The sequence below is a fragment of the Ambystoma mexicanum genome, chromosome 5q (assembly GCF_040938575.1).
Source record: "Ambystoma mexicanum isolate Mex_15411 chromosome 5q, UKY_AmexF1_1, whole genome shotgun sequence".
Taxonomy (NCBI): Eukaryota; Metazoa; Chordata; class Amphibia; order Caudata; family Ambystomatidae; genus Ambystoma; species Ambystoma mexicanum.
Window position 1 is genome coordinate 547,636,936 of NC_090933.1, and position 21,005 is coordinate 547,657,940.

A 21,005-nucleotide genomic window follows, 5' to 3' on the forward strand; every position below is an offset into this window, starting at 1 on the left:
AGAAGGCAAATATCACCAGCACAGGGAAGGAAATGCAGATTCAATTAGTAGGAGCTCAAGTCAGCTCTTGGGTATTTGGCATCTCAAAGTAAGCAGGAGCTACGTCTGGGCAGCCCGGTGGGTCGGAAGGAGGAGACACTTTAAGGACATTCATTACTCTCTTTAGTAAAATAAAAAAATATCTCTCCCTATGGCTAAAGGGAATACCCTACCTATCTAAAGAAACAAAATGTGCTTGTCAGATGTCAGGATGTCCAAAGTAAACATGTCCTCTGTCTATACTAACTCTACCTGACCTTACCACTAAATATAACTAAAGTAAATAGGCCAAGAGAATGTCTCCTCTCCCCTTGGTCTTTTCTGTGTTCTGGATAGTCCTATACTACTTAACGTAATCCCCTTTAGTAGTCTTCCTTATCAACTCTTGTAGTTCTTCAAGATACCTATTGGAGCTTGTGCTTTCTGCGGTTCTCTCTTTGTGGTACCTTTCCTTACATTAGTCCTTACACTCCTGTCACATCACATATGCTCTTCACAGTCTAATTGCTTAGCATTTTCCAAATTATATTTCCTCTCAGGCTTTCGTTGCCAACTCTTTTTGAGGCTCAGTGTTCTTTTAGCTTGTTCAATTGTTATAAGTTCCTGGGTTACACTTTCTCCCAGTGCTTAATTTGTAAAAATAAGTGCCAGGCTCAAATGACATGCCAGGATGGGCAGCTACCCACCCACCCGCTGTTGCAACCACCCATGGCTGCTCCCCATGCTGTCAACATATATGTGGATAAAGCTGCAACTCCCACCAGCTTCTTGTGGTAGCCAGATGTACTAGGTCACTGTGGCATATGTGTGATTTACAAATACCAAACAGCATACATATACAGTAATATGTGTCTTGACATGAGACACATACTTAAGTTTGTCTCTAAACACAATCATTTACATTTGGCTCTGAATCTATAGGTGTTTATTATGTTACTGGCACTTAAAATAATAAGGTTGCCAAAACTCCACATCATAATAAAACTGTGTCTGAGACCACAAGTGCCGGGGCTCAGAAATAGGCATCAGGGCAAATCCCTGGCAAACACCCCCACAAATTAAGCACCACTTTCTCTAGGCTTCAACTTTGAGTGTATTGTGTTCTTGCCCTTCCTCACAGGGGTTCTCTTCCCAATCTCTGTTGGCTCCCCACCTGGCATGTTTAAATCTTCCTCTTATATCTTGTTCACCTCCTTTGTCAACTGGAATCTTCAATAATACTTTGTGTTCAGGATTGGAATGAGTTCCTCTCCTCATATACACCACCCCAGGTCTTTCCCTAACAGGTTATTTGTTGTTTGTTCTGTTTGATTTGTTCAGTTCCAGTCATTCAACTTTCTGTTTCTGATTATTCTTTTATCCTTGGGACTGGGATGAATTCCTTCACCTAGATGATTTCCTGGCGGACTTCCATTGTTCCCAATTCCCCTGGTACCTCTTGTTATGAGTGGAACGGTTGCAGGGCTCAGCTCTTGGTCGAGTACCGCTTATCGCTCTCCTCGCTGATCTTTGGTTTCCTGTTCTCAGTTCCTCATTGGATGTCATCTCTCTGCAGATGCTGGTGCTCGGAAGGCTGTCAGACCTCCCATTGCGGTAGTCTATTCACTGTTCTTTGGGGTGTCTTGCCCATTGCTCGGCATCCATGATCGCACCACTACCAGGTACCTCTCCCTTCTTCTCCTGTTTGTGCCACTTCCTTTGCAGTTTTGCACTACAGGGGCTCTGGTGTCTCACACTCTGCTGCTCTGGTTTTTCAAAGCTTGCGGGCTGCGCGATTTGCTTGGGCTCCACCTCCACAAAGCGTGATGAGGTCAGGGGACTTCCACTGCTGATAGCACTCTCCTCTCCATCTGCTCTGACTTGTTGTAGTTAAATTTACATCTCTGTTTAAAGAGGCATTTTCCTTATTTTCTCCACAAGGATTTATTTTTACATTGCCTTCAGCCAAACATGAAGTAGCCATAATATTCTTCAAAGAAGACAGTCCCATGTATGCAACTATGGTAGTTGCCTCAGAGAGTTTATAAAGGAACGGGGGTCCTTGACCCCAAAGGGGTAGTCTTTGCCGATGAGGTCCCTCTTGCCTCAACCCCTACTACGGAGGAGCGGGCCTCCCCCTAGAGGGGAAGGGATGAATACCTGTAATTCGTTACAGCAGCTAGTAGCTATCATATTGCTTGTCAAAAATGTACTTCCATATAAGATACAAACTACATCTTTTTGTCCCTTATATATGACCTTTTATGCTTTAAATGCCTGACAAATGTGTCCAAATGAGGCGATATAATCCAAGTGGGCAGGCAGTTAATGCTCTGCGGTCGGCCCGTCCCCGAGGTTTATATTGTTATTAGCACCATGTACTTTCCTACGCAGGTACAAAAAGTGCTTATTTAAAAAAGAAACATACCTATACTGTTTTTGTGTGTTGATGACTTTGACCTCATCAACAAGTAGACAGACTTCGGAGCCTACGAAGCAACGCTCTGCCGCACTGCAAGGTAAGTTTTCTCTTTTTGTAAATTAAGCACTCTTGTGTGGGAACTACACAAGTGCTAAGAGGTGAGGGGGAGCAGGGACTGGAAGGAGGAGCTGTGAAGCGAAGGGGACGCTGGCCAGGATCACTCAGGCTGTTCGAAACGTGGGCTTTTACCAGAGAATACAACCTGGACTCTGAGCTTTCTGATTGACCAGTCAACTCACAAAAGGTATCTTTTCATGGCACCAGTTGGCCAAGTGAGCCAAACGTAGATAATGGTAGCTGTTGCTGTCAAGCTTATCAGAATCATCTAGGCTATAACAAGAAGCTGTATAGCTCCCTGCCAGCAATAATAAAATAGCATCCAACAGTCACTTATCCAAGGGCATTTTCAGTGAAGCAGTGTTTTGCCCTATGGTAAGTGGTAACATTTTACTTTGGGCAGTATCTTTTTTTTATTCCACCAGTGGTAGGAAGCATTAACACACTTTCCAGAATGTGACCCTACAAAGGTACAATATGCATGTACATGAGTTAACAAATATACATCTCGAAGTGAAAGTTGTTTTTATCATCACAAATTTTTGTTACGCCCATTGGCCAATTTTCCTGAATAATAACTGAAAAACCCTACAAAGTTGGTTGCTAATTTTATTTAGAACGAAAATTGCCATGCTGTGCACACAAGGTCAGCCGGGTACAAAACAAGCAAATCCATAATTCATATTGTCAGCTCCTTATCCCATTTTAAAAACAGATCAATAGGCAAAGCAGAGAGAAAGTTAAAGGAAGGTGACATGCGTGTCAAAAGCATTTTGTTTCAAAACATGGGTTTTTGAATTCTTGCACCATTTGTGCACAGTTTTTTAAAAACGCTAACCTAATTGACCGTTACATTCACGTATTTACAATATGTAAAGAAGACCCCCTACATTTTGAAGTTCACCAAAAACGAGGCAGTGGAAAAACGGTGCACGTATATGTGTTACAAAACAGAAAACGTGCTGCTGTTATTCCAAAACACAGTAGCACTTATCTCAGCATTATACCGAACGTGTATTGGCAAGCAGACGATGGTACAATCCCAATGCCTTCAACAACGGGTCATTCCGTTTGTAAAAAGACTAAAAAAAATCGTTTGGACTACTCATGTAATTTAAAAAAACACACAATATAGCATCAAATTATCACCAAAACAGTCCAAGAAAGTGGAATGGGGGCCACTGGGAGCAACGTGTTATGCTTTATTGTATTACGATTTTTCTCGGAGGATAGCTCAGATGCAACGTGCTCGACTTGGAAGCAAGACGACGTGGAGCAACACAAGTTCGATCCCCAGCACGTTAAAAATAACCAATAACAATCTGTACCATGCATTGCTGGTATTTGCATGGTGGCTATGCACCCTGCAAGAGGGTGAGTGGGTTTGGCTAGTGGACTATGATCCATGAATGAAATGTTCATAATAACCTGGAGATTCTGAAGAGAAGGACACAGTGGCTCTGTTCTCTCCACTTTGGTTCCCAAACCAGGGCACAGAATTTGCATTCGCCATTGGCTATTGATAATTGACTCTTGGCAAGTAAGAAATTGGATGGTGTATGCATGTGTACAATTGAGGTACTTTTTTCTGGGCACCTAGATTCAAAACACAGTACAGAAAATTGTAATATTAACTATGCAATAGATTATCTAGTGGCAGCAATACATTAATCTGGATATAAAATGGATTCACGCTGTAAAAAATAATATACTCATGCAATGGATTCTCTTCTAGCAGAAGTACAGCTGTGCAGTGATTTCTCTAGCAGCAGAACAAACAAGTAACCCATCTACTCAATGGAATCTCTGGTGCAAATACGTTAATCTAGCTATGCAATGGATTCTCTGGTAGCAGTAGTAACATTAATCTGGCTATGCAATAAATTAGTTGGTACCAAAACAAATCAGTCTGGCTATGCAATGGAGTCTTCAGTAGCAAATATGTTAATGTTGCTATAACATTGATTCTCTGATAGCGAAGTAATTATGCTCACTATGTTGTGTATAGTTTTGTAGCGAATACATCACTTTAGCTATGCATTAGATTCTCTGGCTGGTAGCCATAATTAAATTATTGGTCCATACAATTAGATTATTTGGGAGAAAAACAAGCCAGTCTGGCTATGTAGTCAATTCTCTGTTAATGACAGTCATTTATTTGGCTATACAATAGACACTGTAGTGGTGAAATACATTAATCTAGCTAGGCATTAGCAGCACATAATAGCACTAAATGGTAATTTTCTGGGATTAAAAGTAAAACATGGCCCACCTTTCAAAAGTTGTGCTGAGTTCAGCTTGTTGACCCTAGCACAAACCTTAGGCCTAAACTGAAATTTAGTGTGATTGAGGGAGTTTCTAAGTGCTGTGTTGCTCCTTCGTGGGTCAGGACTATTCTTTCGTTCCCATGTATGTGAACATCCACAGGTGGCCATTTCATCACGTCTTCCTATGTGCTGTGCTATGTATCAAGATGCACTGAGGGATAGCAATCAGTGTGCACTGGAACATATGTGTGCAGTGTGTGTATGAGGCCAGGGTGTAGTCACATGAGGCACTGTAATGGGGACATTGTGAGTAGTGACGTGAGGTAATTAGGGATAACATGTGAAGTAGGCAGCCCTGAGATCAATATAAAATCTTAGCATGGGTCAGTTTGTGGGGAAATGTAAAAATGGCATCAGACAAATAGGGAGTAAAGGCGAAAGTGTCCTGGGATAATCTTATGGGGCAACATGAACGTTTTATATGGGTCTTCTAGAAGCATTGTGAATGTGTCATGTGGCAATTCTGGAGTTAATGTTAAAGAACACATGGGAGAGTTTGGGGGAAAATGAAAAAGGGGTCTGGTGAAATTCTGTTGGCAAATGTCAAATTGCTATTGTGGAGAACTGGGGGTAATGTTAACATGGAATTGGGCATTTTTAGGGTCTGTATGCAATTGGCATTGTGAAGTTGAGGGGTAAAAAAAAGAGATAGCATTAACAAAGGTCATAGGGAAAGCACAAACATACCAGGGGACACGATCTGGAGGGCAATATGAAAGAGCTATGTAGCAGTTATGGGTGGAATGTAACAGTGTCATGGGGCAAATATTTGGCACCGTAAATATTTTCATGGGGAACATTTTGGGACTTTTTTATGTAGCATGGGGAATTCTGAGAGCAACATGCAGGTGGAATGGGCCAATATAAAAGTGTCATGAGGCAGTAGTAGGAGCAATGATATAATGACTTGGTTTAATTCTGATACAATGGGAAAGTGGGACAGGGCAATCTTCTGTGGCAATGTGAAAATGGAATGACAATTTGTCTGGACAATGTGAAAATAAAATCATTTTTGGGGAGTAATTGATACTCACGGATACTTAATGTTTCCTAGTGTGGTACCGGCATACTGAAACCAGCACTGCTTTACGGGTATGGCACACACATTTGACTATTTCACATCTAGTTTGATTGTCCAGCACACATTGAAAGACCAAAGAAATATAGAGGCTTAGTACCCCCAAAATGGAATACAGCAATCACGAGTTCAGAGATACATGTATTATTTATTTCTGTACAGATAGCTATCTGCGGCCCAACACCTTGCAGTGTGTACCAGCAGACAGCGTGAGGGGAGAGAGTCCTGGACATTGCAAAGCATGCATCTTTTATACACAATCCCGGTACATCGTTCAGCCCTTCTCCAAGTTAACAATTTGCTAGGGTTCATACCAAGTTCAAATGGCAAATACAACAATGTTGTTTTCCAACACTAGAAATGGTTTTCTATACACAAAATACAGTGGTAACATTGGTTCTCCAGTTTAAAATGAGTCCAAATTCAAGAAATGAACACAATGGGTTTCTGCAAAGGCACACAGTTTCAGCTATTCAGTATTCTATTCCACTGTTTGAACAAGCATGAAGCTATTGGTGCAGACAACATCTAAATTGCAGTTCAGTTCAGCTCCAAGGTTTCTTGGTGCAGGACAAACATTCTGCTTTCGCCAGCCTCAATATGTTGACATAGTCCAAAGTTCATTTTGCTCAGCTCGAGCCAAAAACACAGTTTTTAACATGAGACAGAAAACAGGAGTTTAATCAAAATGGCGGATGATTCTAAAATGGCAGCAAAGTAAGCTTCATTCAGGTTCATTGACATGCGGTTTTCAGTGCGATGCGAATGCGCTTAGGCCAATGTGCAAAAGCAAGCTTCATACAAAAATGGAGAAAAATCACACAAATTTAACAACCTAGGTATACACTTTTAAAAAAATATGCATTTGTGATATACAACACTGTTATATCTTATATAAAATAAGATAATACAGTATCAGAAATTAACATACACAATATTTCACCATAACTAATATACCAATTTAGTCACAATCCCTAATTTCCAAATGCAATTGAGAACAATGAAAACTATAATAGACTGGATGGTTTTTTTTCATATTTAAAATTGTTCACACTTGTTTGTAAATTTGTAATTGTGGTGGGGATTATGTGACTGTCCTGGGATATGTGTTATGCTTTTTTTTGTGGATTTGTATTTCTTATTTCAGCAACTGCTGGCCTCTAAAGCATTAATAGTAGTAAAAATATTTCAGCACACTACTGAAACAAGTTCCTTTTCAAGGTGATATAAAACACCAAACATACAATAAATACAGATGCATTACCAAGCAGCAGTTACAGCAATAGCATATGATTTATGTTACATGCAAGGAGCAGAAATACTCTTGCAATCTATGCTTAAACCATGTTGGTAGGTTTTTTTTCTATTCGAGACTGATATATTATTCCATATCCGACAGAGGAAGCTTTGTGAAATTTACTAAAAACCAACATATCTTTGGTGATGGATGTATAACTAGGCAGGTAGTTCTGTGCCATATAAAAAAAGGTATTCAGGTGCAAGACGGTTCACGATTTTACAAATTTGAACCAGGTCTCGACCAATGAATCCTGTCTTCCACCTGCCTAGTTCCTGCCAAAGCTGAGATATGTGATTGCATTTTCTTAAGTCAAAAATTGAGCAAACAGTGCGTTTTTTCAGCTTAAGTAGTTGTTTTTTTTGCAATACCTAAGTATAGGGACAACCTATAATATAAACTAGGTAGAACAAATGCTTGAGCTAAATATTTTCAAATGCATTGTGATCAATACATTTTTGCATCGACTGATACTGTACAGATGGAAGTGAGCACTTTTAACTGCAGTGTCAACTTGAGGTGTGAATGATGGCAGGCTATCAATAAAATCACCCAGATTTTCGGTATGTGAGGCTCCCAGAAGGGGGTATTTAGCAGGTTGGCCCAGTAGAAAAGTTTTAGTATGGACTCCATTTTCATGCGTGCAATAGCCCTGCATCCAGCGCTGCAGTGCCTCTAGGTGGTTCTCTACCGTATTGCCCTCATCAGCCTTCCCCTGGAGATTGACCCAGTTCTGGTTGTCATCCACATATAGCTGGCATTCCAAACCCCACATCTCAATAACCTGAACCAGAAGATACATCTCTCTATATATATTTGTGAAAGTGTGTTTGTATGTCCGGGGTTGGCTCTGCCCCATAACAGTTGGTGGGTTGACATTTTGGCCCAAGGTCAGCATACCAGTCTGAGGTGTACTGGGGATAGTGAAATTTGACCAACCCCACCCATTTGCCCTGCACAGGGCAGGGTCCAGCCCTGTGCTATCAGTATTAGCGATTTTGGGAGATTGACGATTTTGCGAATTTTCTAAAAATAGGAAGTTAGGCACAATAAAACGTACACAAGGCTATAGCAGTCCCCACGCGCATGTCACCTAAAGACCCATGCAATGCTGGGTGGTACAGCTATTATGTCAGTTAAAAAAAAAGTGGGGATAAAACTGAGCCTTGTGGAACCCCGCAAGAAAGTTGGTTGCTGGAAGACAATAAATGATCCAGTTTTACCCTTTGCCTCATTTGTCCTAGAAAAAAAAATGCAACTAATGTAATGCTGACCCAGTAATGTCCATTACAGTTTTAATATATTGAATAAGGGTGGTATGGTCAACTGTGAGGAAAGCTGCTGTCAAATCTAGGAGGATTAGTGCAGCTGGTCAACCGTGTCTTTAATTTCCAGCAGTTTGTCACTTACAAGCAGTACCATAGTTTCTTTTATATGACGTTGTCTAGCGCAGGATTAAGCTGTGTCAGCAAAGAACATTTTTTCCGAAATATTTCACAATTGACAGGTAGCTTCTCCCATCATGATTTTGCTCGGGAAGGGTACATTGGAAATTGGCATGAAGTTTACTGGATCTGCTGGGTCTAGATGTGCTTTATTCAGCAGTGGTGTTACCTGTGCCTCCTTTAATTGTTGTGGAAAAATGTCTCTTTGAAATGAGGTATTCATTAAATTCGCCAGATCTTAGGACGGCAAAACTGTATGCTCTTTTACGCATTTTGTGTGTAGCTTTAATCCCCTGAACTCTTTTTTTATGATGTGTGCCCTGGATACCATGTCAATGCTTTTAAAATCTGAATTTCCATGCGATAAGACCACCTCTGTGCTAGCATAGATTTTAGTCTCAGCAACTGTAGCCATGTGTAGGTTAGCAACTTTTGTCCCGAAAAAAGACATAAACCTATCACATAAGCTTTGTGTGGACGTTCTTGTATTTAATGCGTTTGAAAGGGTAGTCAATTCTTGATAGATTTTAAATGACTCTGTTGTACTTGGTTGAACTAACAAATGTCTCTGTGCGTAGTGGGCTTGTTTAGCTGACTGTATAGTTTTTTTTTATAATTTTGAAGATTACTTTTTGTTTATCAGCACAGGTGTGCATGCAGAGTCAGCGTCTCTCTAATCTGTGTGTTTGCCTTTAGTCTCGGGAGGATTGCTCAGCGGCAACGTGCTCGCCTTGGAAGCAAGATGACATGTAGCCACACAGGTTCGATCCACGGGTCCGCGCTTAGAAACCTCTGGGTATTAAGCGCGTTATATATAACCTATCATATCGTATCATACAGGCTCTACAGTGAACCAATGTTCATCAACATGTGTTATAGGACACGCTTAGTCTTTAAGGGACCGGGGGAGTTATAACCGCCTAGCCCTTTACCGTAAACACAGGTAAATGAAATACCAGGAGTTTGAGTTGGAACTAAATCCAGATACCCGTGATACAAGATTTCAGCTCATTAGGCTGGAAATTCTGCAGATTATGAAGAAGAGATTTGTGCCTATTGGTTTCCAGTGTCTGATTCGTTGATATTAGTTTCAGCAAAATGTCAAAAGAGAATGATATTAAAGCAAGGTCTAACCAAGCTACTGGTATTACTGCTACCTCTGTCAAACACTATGATAAAATGTAATATTAAAGTCAAAGAGTGCCCTGCTAAGTGAGTAGGGCCTTTCTGACTTTGTGTAAAACCAAGGATGTCAAGGACATTTATTAAATCTTGCACTAGCAGTACATCAATTAGTTAGTTGACTGATCATCTGCTCTGATTTCCAATTAAATTCTGTTTAGTTTGCCTTGAATTACTATTTAGAGCACCTGTCAGTGGGGTGCAGGCATATTAACACACTTCCTCGAATTCCAGTACCTTGTTATCACAGTCGAATATAAATCAGACGTCTAGAAGATGTAAAGTTGTTTTTAGTTTTGGTCCAGTGATGGGCCAGCTTCTTTGCATTATTTTGTGGTTCTTTGTTATATTGTCGAATATTTAATGCCACACATAACATAGACTGTTTTTTCAGCCGATTTGGTGCAGCTTTTTATATTAGCCAAATATCTCTTTTAAACCCACCCAGCCCCTGTCACCTTTGAAAACGGGTGGTTTCACCCTTTGGTGCTGCCCATTAATCCTGCACTCTCTCCCCATTACCGTCCCTATGCTACACCCACGCATATAAATATACACAAACACACACACATACAAATACACACACCTTCTTTCCATCCCCCTACCCCACACTACGCCACAACATACACACAGACTCGCAAACACACCAATATTTACCTCACCTCCAACTTCCGTCTTGCTGTGCTCGTCTCGGCCGCACCTTTTGGTCCTTGCGAGCACTCATGTGCAACAGGGGGGAGACAGTTAGATTTAGAAAGGCCGCTCTGAGCAGTCACAGAGTGGTCTTTCTAAATCAGTCTTTATCTTGATTAAAAAAAAAATACTTTTTCACTTAATATCTATTTTGTTTGACTCTTGATATTTCTTTTCAAAGCAGCAAATATGCCATATGTATGATGTGCTAAGGAAATAAATATAATTTTGACAGTTATTTAAAAACATTTACAGGACACGCTATCTTGCTCCTCGTGGCCGGCATCGCCAGGTCTGCGGTGGGAGAAGAGGTGGTGCGATCTCCGGTTGATCCCGCTCCTTCATTCTCGGTTGTCTCAGTACCAGCCAGGAACAGATAGGTGCAGGTAAGAAGCATTTGGCAATTTAATGGCAATGCTGCCGCGCAGACTATCATCCTGTTCAAATGTGTCCTTTATTAACCATCTGCCAAACAACATTATTCAGAGCAGAGTAGAAGGTGTAGAAGACAATTTATTTACAGATCAGGCAATAGACATTTCATAATTTGGGAATTTCTGATGGAACATATTGTTTTTTTTTTTTTTTTAATTCTGGAATCTATTGCATGGTTTCTTCTCAAGTAAATGGTTTATCAGATGATGTGAAAAAACACTTTAAATACATGCTGATGTTAACCAGACAATAGGAATTATCTAATATATCAGAATAAAAATGGAATTAGCACATGTAATCTCAACTGAGAAATGTGATTACAATAGTGCATCAATATATTATAGTAGTAGTGATGGGGGATGCACACACATCTATATGCTGGTTAGACAAGCAGCATTTTGACATAACACTGTTTTAGCACCTGAAATGGCTATCACATCTAGCCAACTTGTCCCTGTTTTTAGCCCTATATATTTTCTTTGCAAGGATGATACATCAGTGTGAAACAATGTGTATCATCATGTGCCACTAGCTTTCTCCCCGTCAGTCAACAAGCGTCAAAACACCTGCAGACATAGACCACATTGTATACGTCACATAGTTCTCAGGCACTTAAGCATTCAGGTATGGTTCATAGCCAAAGCAGTGGTGGACAAAAGGTTAGTACACTGACCTGAGAGGAAGCAAACATCCAAATGTTCATAGTCGGGCCTCATCACTGATTCTCTCCTTTTTAAAATTCAGCCATTTTATCAAGCTCCAAGTAAAAACCTTTTGGCATGACTTTAAATGCTGATGACTTTGTGTGCTCAACCAGCTAATTGACCAAACCTTGACAGTGGTCAGTTGATTCCTCCTTATACATATAAATTGCAGCAATGAGCTTAACCTGTGTCTCCTGGTTACTTAACAAGTGCTGAAGTGTCGGCACCTGCATGTTCTGATCACAGCATGCATTGGAAGTTTATTTCCCAAGATGAAGACCAGAATTTGTGTGTGAATAATAATAAATGGCGCTGTTAAATGGCACTTCACGACAGACGTCTCCCAGTTCCAAGTGCTAGTATTTAAAGTGGTACTTTTAACCCATTTAATGGTACTTCATTTGTCAACCTTAGAAGGATGAAGGGCTAAATTGGTCATGCCCTGGAATTTGAAAAAAATGCAGGCAGGCCGCATGTCATTCACCATCACAGTCTTGTGGCCAATGCTGGATTTTACTTTTATCGACTTCATTGATTCACGGTGCGTCACCCTTTCTCAACTCTCATGCTGGACTTCCTTTGCATCTTGTACTCATGGTGGCCCTGAATCATGCTGTTCCATCTTCATCTTGTATCGTGGCTTGCAACATTATGGGCCTCATTACACGGTAGGCGGAGGACCAAGGTGCTATTAGCACCTTGGTCCATGCCGGTAAAATACCGGCACCGCCTTGGTGGAAAGGGGAATTACCGCCCTATTCCAAGGTTGGTGGGGCGGTAATTCCCCCTTCCACCATTGCCCTTCCCCATTCCCATTTTTGCCCCATTGGGTTCTATGGGAATGGGGAATGCGCTAATTATGGTGCCGCAAATTGCGGTACCGTAATTAGCACCCTGGTCCCTTTGCGGATTGGTTTTTAACGCCTGCTAAACAGCAGGCGTTAAAGTACTTAACCGCAAAGGGACCTCGTAGTAAGGCGGTAAGGGTTAACGGTCACCGGTACCATTACCGGTGACCCTTCACCCTTGCCGCCTTCCGTGTAATGAGGCCCTATGTGTTATTACAGACTTCTGCAATTGTATTTGCTCTCCTCTCTTGCTTCTCCACTCTTTTTGACTGCTTACTCTCTGTTCTCGCCTCCCCTCCTCTCTCCCCTCCCTTTTCCTATCTTCTCCCCTCCTCCCTTTACTTTCTTCTATGCACTTACTCTATCAGAATTGTACCTGGACCTACTATGATAGCAACCTAGTCTGTCGCTCCCCTATCCCCTTACGGTTGCGCCCCCTCCCTCCAGCACTATCTGAAACGTTGTCAGGCCTAGTACGATAGTCACTTGTTTTGTTCCTCCCCTCCCTTTCTGCACCTCTCTCCCTCACCTTTTGTTTTCCTCCGGCTCTACCAGAAATATCGTCAGGCCTAGTACGGTAGTCACCTGTCTGTTTCCATTTCCTTCCCACTCTCCCCCTCCCTTCCTTATCTATGTCTTAGCACTTGCACTATCTGCAATGTCGTCAGGCTGAGTATGATAGTTAATTTCACATCCTTACTGTTCATGGCCTGTAAGAATGTCGTTGTAGTTTCCCTTGTTCCCTTCCTTGCCTTGAAGCGCTTTGAAACACATTGTGTATAGGCGCTATATAAATAAACTATCATATCATATCATAGACCAGCACTTTACTCGTATGCTAGCTACACTGGCTATATTCCCTCAGTTTTTACCACTTTTCAGCCAATGCTTTTACTCATTATATTTTGTAGTCATATCAGCCTAAAACTATATTTCCTCTTGGTAATGTAAGTGTGTTTCCAGAACATAAGTTGATTGATTGATTGTTTATTTGTATAGGGCCTATACACAATGTATTTCAAGGCGCTAAGGTGTTGCTATCCATGTGTTATACACATACTATGGTTGCCTGAGCTTTGTAACAAGCAGCTGGACAAATACACTGAGCAGCATATCAATTCCAAATGATTGCTATTCCAAATTAAAGTAACCTTTTCAGAATAGATGAGTCGAAAAGGATTGGGATGGTCAGACTAAGAGGGTGCCTAGTATTTCTCTCAACCTCCGTGTGGGCTCCCTCCGTCCTAGCCCAGGCATTCCTTATTCTGCCCTTTACAGAGATCTGGAACTATTTCAGGAGAACCCTTACTATCTAAACTAGCCTACCTCTAAGGGAGGGCCTTAAAGCAATACTCTTGTCTACCTGTCTCTCTCTGCAAATTCTTAAGGGTTTCTAATGTGCTATAGCACCTGGAGCATTCCAAGTGCCGAATGGGGATTATCAAATAAATGATCTCAGGTCCAAATAACGAACAGTCTCAAAGAATATGGCAAAATACGACTTTATTAAAAGTTCAATAAAGTAGGAACATCTGGCAAACAAACATATTGAGGCTCAGACAATCTCGCTGCATTTCAATTACACAAAAGATTTCATACCTCATTGTATGTCAGCTATGACGTCATCCTATGTGGCAAACAGTAAACAGTAAAAACCTATCGCACAGAGGGATTGGTTAAGGGCATATATATATATCTATAGTTGATATAAATGTTAGTATCATCATCATTGGCAGCCCCCAATCTGGTAGGCACACCTTGAACAACCTCTAACTATGTAAAATACAGATAATACCATAATACCAGCAGCAGATAGGCTTCTGCAACAATGTAGAGTCCATCATTATTTAGGCCCTCATGATTATTTGGCACTCTCTTCCAACCTTAGATATACGGTTCATTAGCAACGCGGAAGCAACTAAACCTAGGTGCAGTGGAACAATGTCAGACAACTGGCTTTCTTAGCTAATTAGCATAAATCTCATCAGTTAGGCCCAAAGCCAAGGCTTCGTCATTGTAGTTCACCTTGCTGGCTGTTCTCTTTCTCAGAACTTTCAAGGGAGTGAAGGTACATTGCTATCTTCATCTGGAGCTTTATGAATAGGCCTCAGCTTCTGGTCTTACACCGTGTGTGAGCAGACCATGATGTTGTCCATTCTGTCCGATATACAGTCTAGTTAACAAATTCATTTACATCAAGAGCTTTTTCATTGAATCACTTTTTCATCGAATAAACTATATATTGAATTTATATATCGAAAATGTACTGTTTTGAACATGAAATATAATAATGTTATATCAAAAATGTTCAAGGAATAATGTATTTTTGGGTGGGGTAAAGGGTTACATTTGCTTGTGAATGTTTGGGGTGTTGAATTTTTATGTATGGTTTTCAACATGAAATATAATAATCTAACATTAAAAATGGTTAATGTATTTTTGGGTGGGGTAAATGGTTAACATTGTTTGTGAATGTTTGGGGTGTTTTCAAGGGTGGAAAATAGGGGCTTGGGGGGGACCCCCAATCAAAAAATAAAATAAAAAAAATTCATTGGGTATACAGGTTTTTGGTATAACATTTTTGATAGATAAGCACTTTAGTTATGTGAATCTACATTTGGTTAATACGTTTTAGGTGAAAGAATTACATTGAAACATACTTCAGGTGTAAAAAACCTGGGGAAAATACATGTAACCATGCTGTCCTTTTCTGTAATGCTATTTAATTCAATTATATTGGGTGCTATTACTCCTCTTAGCCTCTGGAGACTTGGTTGGTCCGTCTTGCATGCACTTTCGGCATCCTCGATTGTTCAATACTTGGCACTCATAATTATCCACTCCTTTACTTAATCTAAGAGAAATATGTCTCACATACATGGCTTATCCTTTTGAATCCTTTTGTTCCTTGCAGTTGCTTCTTGTTTGGCATCCTTAATCCTGAGCCAAGCAAATACTCTTTGTTCTTGCACAGAGCTGTATTCCAGCGCCTTTCATCTCTGCAGCCTTGGTCTTTCTTCTCAAGGCTTCTCGCTTACTATTATACAATGCCGACATCCATTTTCTCAACATGGCTGCTTTACTCGCATTATATTTTCTACATTAGCTAGCTTCTATGATATCTTACCTACCTTGTGTTTCTGCATATATACATCTACATATGGTTTTCTTCATATTCACACATATATTTACTTTGTTGCTTTAGTCTTCAACTTTAAAGAGCTACAAAAGTCCTCTTTTTAGGGGCTGTGTGGGTGAGGACAGTAAAACACAAAGTACAAAGAGTCCCACAATACAACTTCCTTCCCTTGCTGATCAGAATGAGTCACCATAGATGCATGTCAACTCGCTTATGCTCGCCCCTTATCCAAAAAACAAGCGAAAAACCATGTACTTATCAAAAATATACACATATTTTAATGTTTATCAAAAAACACACTTCACATTCACAACTGAATTTTCTTAAAAGTAACACATCATTGTGGTCTAGATACGTCATGAACCACATATATCTCTGTATACATATTTAACAACTGGCATAGAGACTGATACTTCCGGAGAAACCTTTTTCTGTGCCTCCATGTGGGGTATTTTTATATTTTATATTTTAGCCACCACTATTATTCATGCCCTCCTTGACTTCTGCGGGCACCAAGGCTGTGCCAACACTTCAACAATGTGTTTCTAGAACCAATATAGAATGAAACATGTGAAATATACATAGAGATTCATCCACTCTGTATATTCTGTGGGTGCTGTCCTCAGGGCACCCAGTCTTTATACATGTTCTGGTTTTCACCCATCACTTTTCAGTTTGCTAAAATCTCAACAATTCTAAAAAACAAACAAACATTGAGTCTTAAAAACATGGTTTCTATTCTTTTGTGCATCACAAGTAATACATCGCATCTATTCCAACTTCATCTCTATTTGCAGTAAAAACAGCAGGGAATTATTACTTAACGGGCTATTTCTTTTCCCATTTTTACTAAATATTAGCAAGTTTTGCATATTTCAATTTTCTTGTTACAGCATTATTTAGACAAAGCGTTACCCAATTCGCCTCTTTCTACACATTTAGATTTTTTTGTAGACTGTGCACTTATTTGCTGTCTCGATTTTCCTTATAATGAGTGAATTCTACAGGGGAAAAATTCTTATTCTATATTCCCCCTAGAGTAATGAGAAAACAACCACCCCAATCATCACACTAAGTGAGAGCTTACCTATTGGGAACTCTGTAATTGTATCCCTCTGTGATCCTAGCTTCGAAGGATGTCTGCTGTGCTATTACAGCTGGGACGGCGGAGGAATCATCTATCTAGACACCTTCACCAATATACTGTTACAAAACAGAAATGCGTTTTGAAAAACGGGATTTTATTCCTGAACAACACTGTAATTGTACTTATTAGCTCAAGGGGCTTATCTCTTAATCTTTCCCCCACAACCTTATAATCGGGAAGAGATAGGTGGTTACCCACTGCAGACGACAATAGAGGTAAGCTCTCACTTAGTGTGATCATTGGGGTGGTTGTTTTCTCATTACTCTAGGGGAAATATAGAATAAGAATTTTTCCCCTGTAGAATTCACTCATTATAAGGAAAATCGAGACAGCAAATAAGTGCACAGTCTACAAAAAATCTAAATGTGTAGAAAGAGGCGAATTGGGTAACGCTTTGTTTAAATAATGCTGTAACAAGAACATTGAAAAATGCAAAACTTGCAAATATTTAGTAAAAATGGGGAAAGAAATAGCCCGTTAAGTAATGATTCCCTGCTGTTTTTATTGAAAATAGAGATGGAATAGATGCGATGTATTACTTGTGATGCACAAAAGAATAGAAACCATGTTTTTAAGAATCAATGTCTGTTTGTTTTTTAGAATTGTTGAAATTTTGGCAAACTGAAATGTGATGGGTGAAAACCAGAACATGTATAAAGACTGAGTGCCCTGAGGACAGCACCAACAGAATATACAGAGTGGATGAATCTCTATGTATATTTCACATGTTTAATTCTATGTTGGTTCTAGAAACACATTGTTGAAGTTTTGGCACAGCCTTGGTGCCCGCAGAAGTCAAGGAGGGCATGAATAATAGTGGTGGCTAAAATATAAAATATAAATATACCCCACATGGAGGCATAGAAAAAGGTTTCTCCGGAAGTATCAGTCTCTATGCCAGTTGTTAAATATGTATACACGGATATATGTGGTTCATGACGGGTCTAGACCACAATGATGTGTTACTTTTAAGAAAATTCAGTTGTGAATGTGATGTGTGTTTTTTGATGAACATTAAAATATGTGTATCTTTTTGATAAGTACATGGTTTTTCGCTTGTTTTTTGGATAAGGGGCGAGCATAAGCAAGTTGACATGCATCTATGGTGTCTCATTCGGATCAGCAAGGGAAGGAAGTTGTACTGTGGGACTCTTTGTACTTAGTTGCTTCAGTTACATCTTCATTCATCAGACCTCTATACTTCGGTTTAGTGCGTCTATGCTTCTACTCTCTTTATGATGTCACTTCTCTTCTGTCTGACTTTACTTATAGATCTTGTATATCTAGTGGTGTCTGCAGACAATGTCTACTTTCTCAGTTCAAGGGTACATTCTACACTTCTAAAAAAGCCCACTCTCGACCCCACGATGCCTAACAATTACAGACCTATAACAACTGTCCCCTTCCTTCTCAAGATTCTAGATAAAGTGGCACACAGCCAAATCCAACTATACCTCGAATCTAACTCCATCCTAGGCACCAGACAGTCAGGCTTCCGCAAAGGTCATGGAACAGAGACTGCTTTGCTGGACCTAAAAAACCAAATAACCAAGATATTGGACAAAGGTAAACCCGCCCTTTTACTTCTCCTCGACCTCTCTGCGGCATTCGACCTAGTGGACCACAAGACCCTCACCTCACACCTCTCCCACTCCGCACATTTCTCTGACCAAGCCACCTCCTGGATAACCTCATTTCTTGAAGGGAGGGCCATGAAAGTCTTTTCAAACATTTCGAGCGCAACACCATCCATAATACACTGCGGTGTCCCTCAAGGCTCCTGTACAGCACCTACGCTTTACAATCTATTCACTAAGCCCCTATTCGAGAAACTTGATGCACTTGGGATTGCCTACACCAACTACGCCGACGACACCCAAGTGCTCCTCCCTCTATCAGGCTCATACCACAACGACGCCCTAGCTCTAAAACTCATATATGCCACCATTCAAGCCTGGATGGCCACTAACGGCCTATGTCTTAACGGGGATAAGACTGAAATCCTTATCCTCGGCCAAAAATCCACACTGGCCAGGCTAGACAGCTGCTATGCCAATTTCAACATCGACAACTGCACTATCCCAGTCCTATCCTCTGTGAAAACGCTAGGGGTCTACATTGATGCAACCCTGTCCATGGACAAACAAGTTAGTGCCATTGTCTCCGCATCTGCACTAAGCACTAAACTCATCAACGCCATTAAACCATTCCTTTCCAAAGAAAACTGCCTTTCAATAGCAAGAGCTACCATAGGCGCTAAACTTGACTATTGCAATGCACTTCTAGCCGGCACCTCTGAAAAAAACCTAAACAAACTCCAGGTCACCCAAAATAACGCTCTAAGAGCAGCACTAAACATCTCCAAAAGGGACCACATCTCACTGGCAAGGCAATCAGTTCACTGGCTCCCTGTCAAAGAACGCATCACCTTCAAGGTACTGACTACTACCCACAAATGTATCCACCACACTGCACCATCATATCTCTCAGACACCATTCTCAGACAGACCTCATCCAGACCTACCAGACTCTGCTACACTAACCAACTCACTGTACCACGCATCCACAAGATTACAGCCGGGGGGCTGGGTTTCCCCTACATAGCACCAAAACTTTGGAATAATCTCCCCCACGCTCTAAGAGCAGAAGGCTCCCTCACAGCGTTTAGAAAAAAACTCAAAACCTCTCTCTTTAACTAAAATTCCTCTACCTACTGCCATTCAGGCACACACTGCTAACTATTGCTACTGCCCAAACTGTTTGCATGTATGCCTCTGTATGCTGTAACTAAGACGCGCTTTCCCTGTAACCAGCGCTATTCTGTAACCAGCGCCACGATGCCTCAGGGCTGATTCTGTGCGCTTAACAAATGCGAATAAATAAATAAATAAATACATTCAATACGGTTGTCTGAGTGCATAACGTCGCTCATACTTTTGACGTGGTATTGGGATGATACCAGGTGTCATGCAGAGTGTTCTCTTGCTGTTCTTCCAATATGATGGCTGCGAGGGGGTGGGCTCTATAGATGACATGTGAATCTGCCTCTCTACATTCCCCCCTCTAGTCGAGTCCTCAACCACCTCCTCAATTTTCTTCACCTTTTCTTCACACTGTGGTTTCTTCAGAATCCATATCTTCCTCACCACCTCTGGTCACCTGCATTCTTTATATGTTCATCCACACTCAGGGTCATATGGAAAAACTCTCCAGTCAGTTGACAGAACACCCACCATCCCATATAGTTCTTATGATCCTTAGGATAATAAAACCTAGTTACTGTGGGTGTCAGGGTACTTGCTTTCGGGTGTTCACGGGTGGTATTTTCGGTCTTTGTATGCTCGTCACTCACAGCATTTACATCAATCATTATCTTCATCCAAAAAGCTTTCTTCGCTGTCTTCTTAAATTGTACTATGATTATTATTATAAGACAGAATCCCAGCCAAACTAACACTAGTATTGCTCCCAACAATTTGAAGGCATTTGCCATCCAGGTTGGAACCCATGAAAACAGGGATAAAAACCAATCTTCATCTTCAGCCTCATCTATTTCTTTCATCATTTTCGTATCCAATTTTGACAACAGAGTTTTTGCTTCCGGCAGCGTTCCCTTTTCTTCATTATGATATGATATGATATGATAGGTTATTTATAACGCGCTTAACACCCAGAGGTTTCTAAGCGCGGACCCGGGGATCGAACCTGTGTTGCTCCGTGTCGTCTTGCTTCCAAGCCAAGCACGTTGCCCCTGAGCTATCCTCCCGAGTCATTATGGGCAGGTTTGTATGTATGGCAAGGAGGCCCAATCTTGGCACACTTACCTCATTCCATTGCTGTAATGAATTCCAAGACATACTTGTTCTGGAGGGTCATGAATCTGATGGCCCTCAATTCGTCTTTAATTGCATTAAATCCTTATGTTGTCATGTTAATTGTTTGTAGCAGTTCCCACTTGGTGATTTGTAACCACTTGTCCTGGCAGGGATATGGCTGGAAATATCACAGCTGTCCTACTGAACAATTTTTGTTCATCTGGATTGTCGTGGTATGCTTCTATTGATTTTGCCAAAAAATAGTTCTCTCTTCTGTTGGGTGAGGTTGAGCGACTTCTTCCTTTGGTTTGCATCCATTTCCGGAAAGACAGTGATGT

At 40.8% G+C, this 21,005-nt stretch overlaps 1 protein-coding gene across 2 annotated transcripts in view; it reads left to right on the forward strand.

Annotated features, from left to right (window-relative positions):
* SNTG1 (syntrophin gamma 1) overlaps positions 1-21,005 on the forward strand; it is a 2,735,678-nt gene that overhangs the window by 1,160,909 nt on the left and 1,553,764 nt on the right. For both annotated transcript variants that reach the window (XM_069621032.1, XM_069621033.1), the window contains exon 10: positions 10,835-10,965. In XM_069621032.1, coding sequence (XP_069477133.1) covers positions 10,835-10,965 — 131 coding nt within the window. The remainder of the gene's footprint in view (positions 1-10,834; positions 10,966-21,005) is intronic.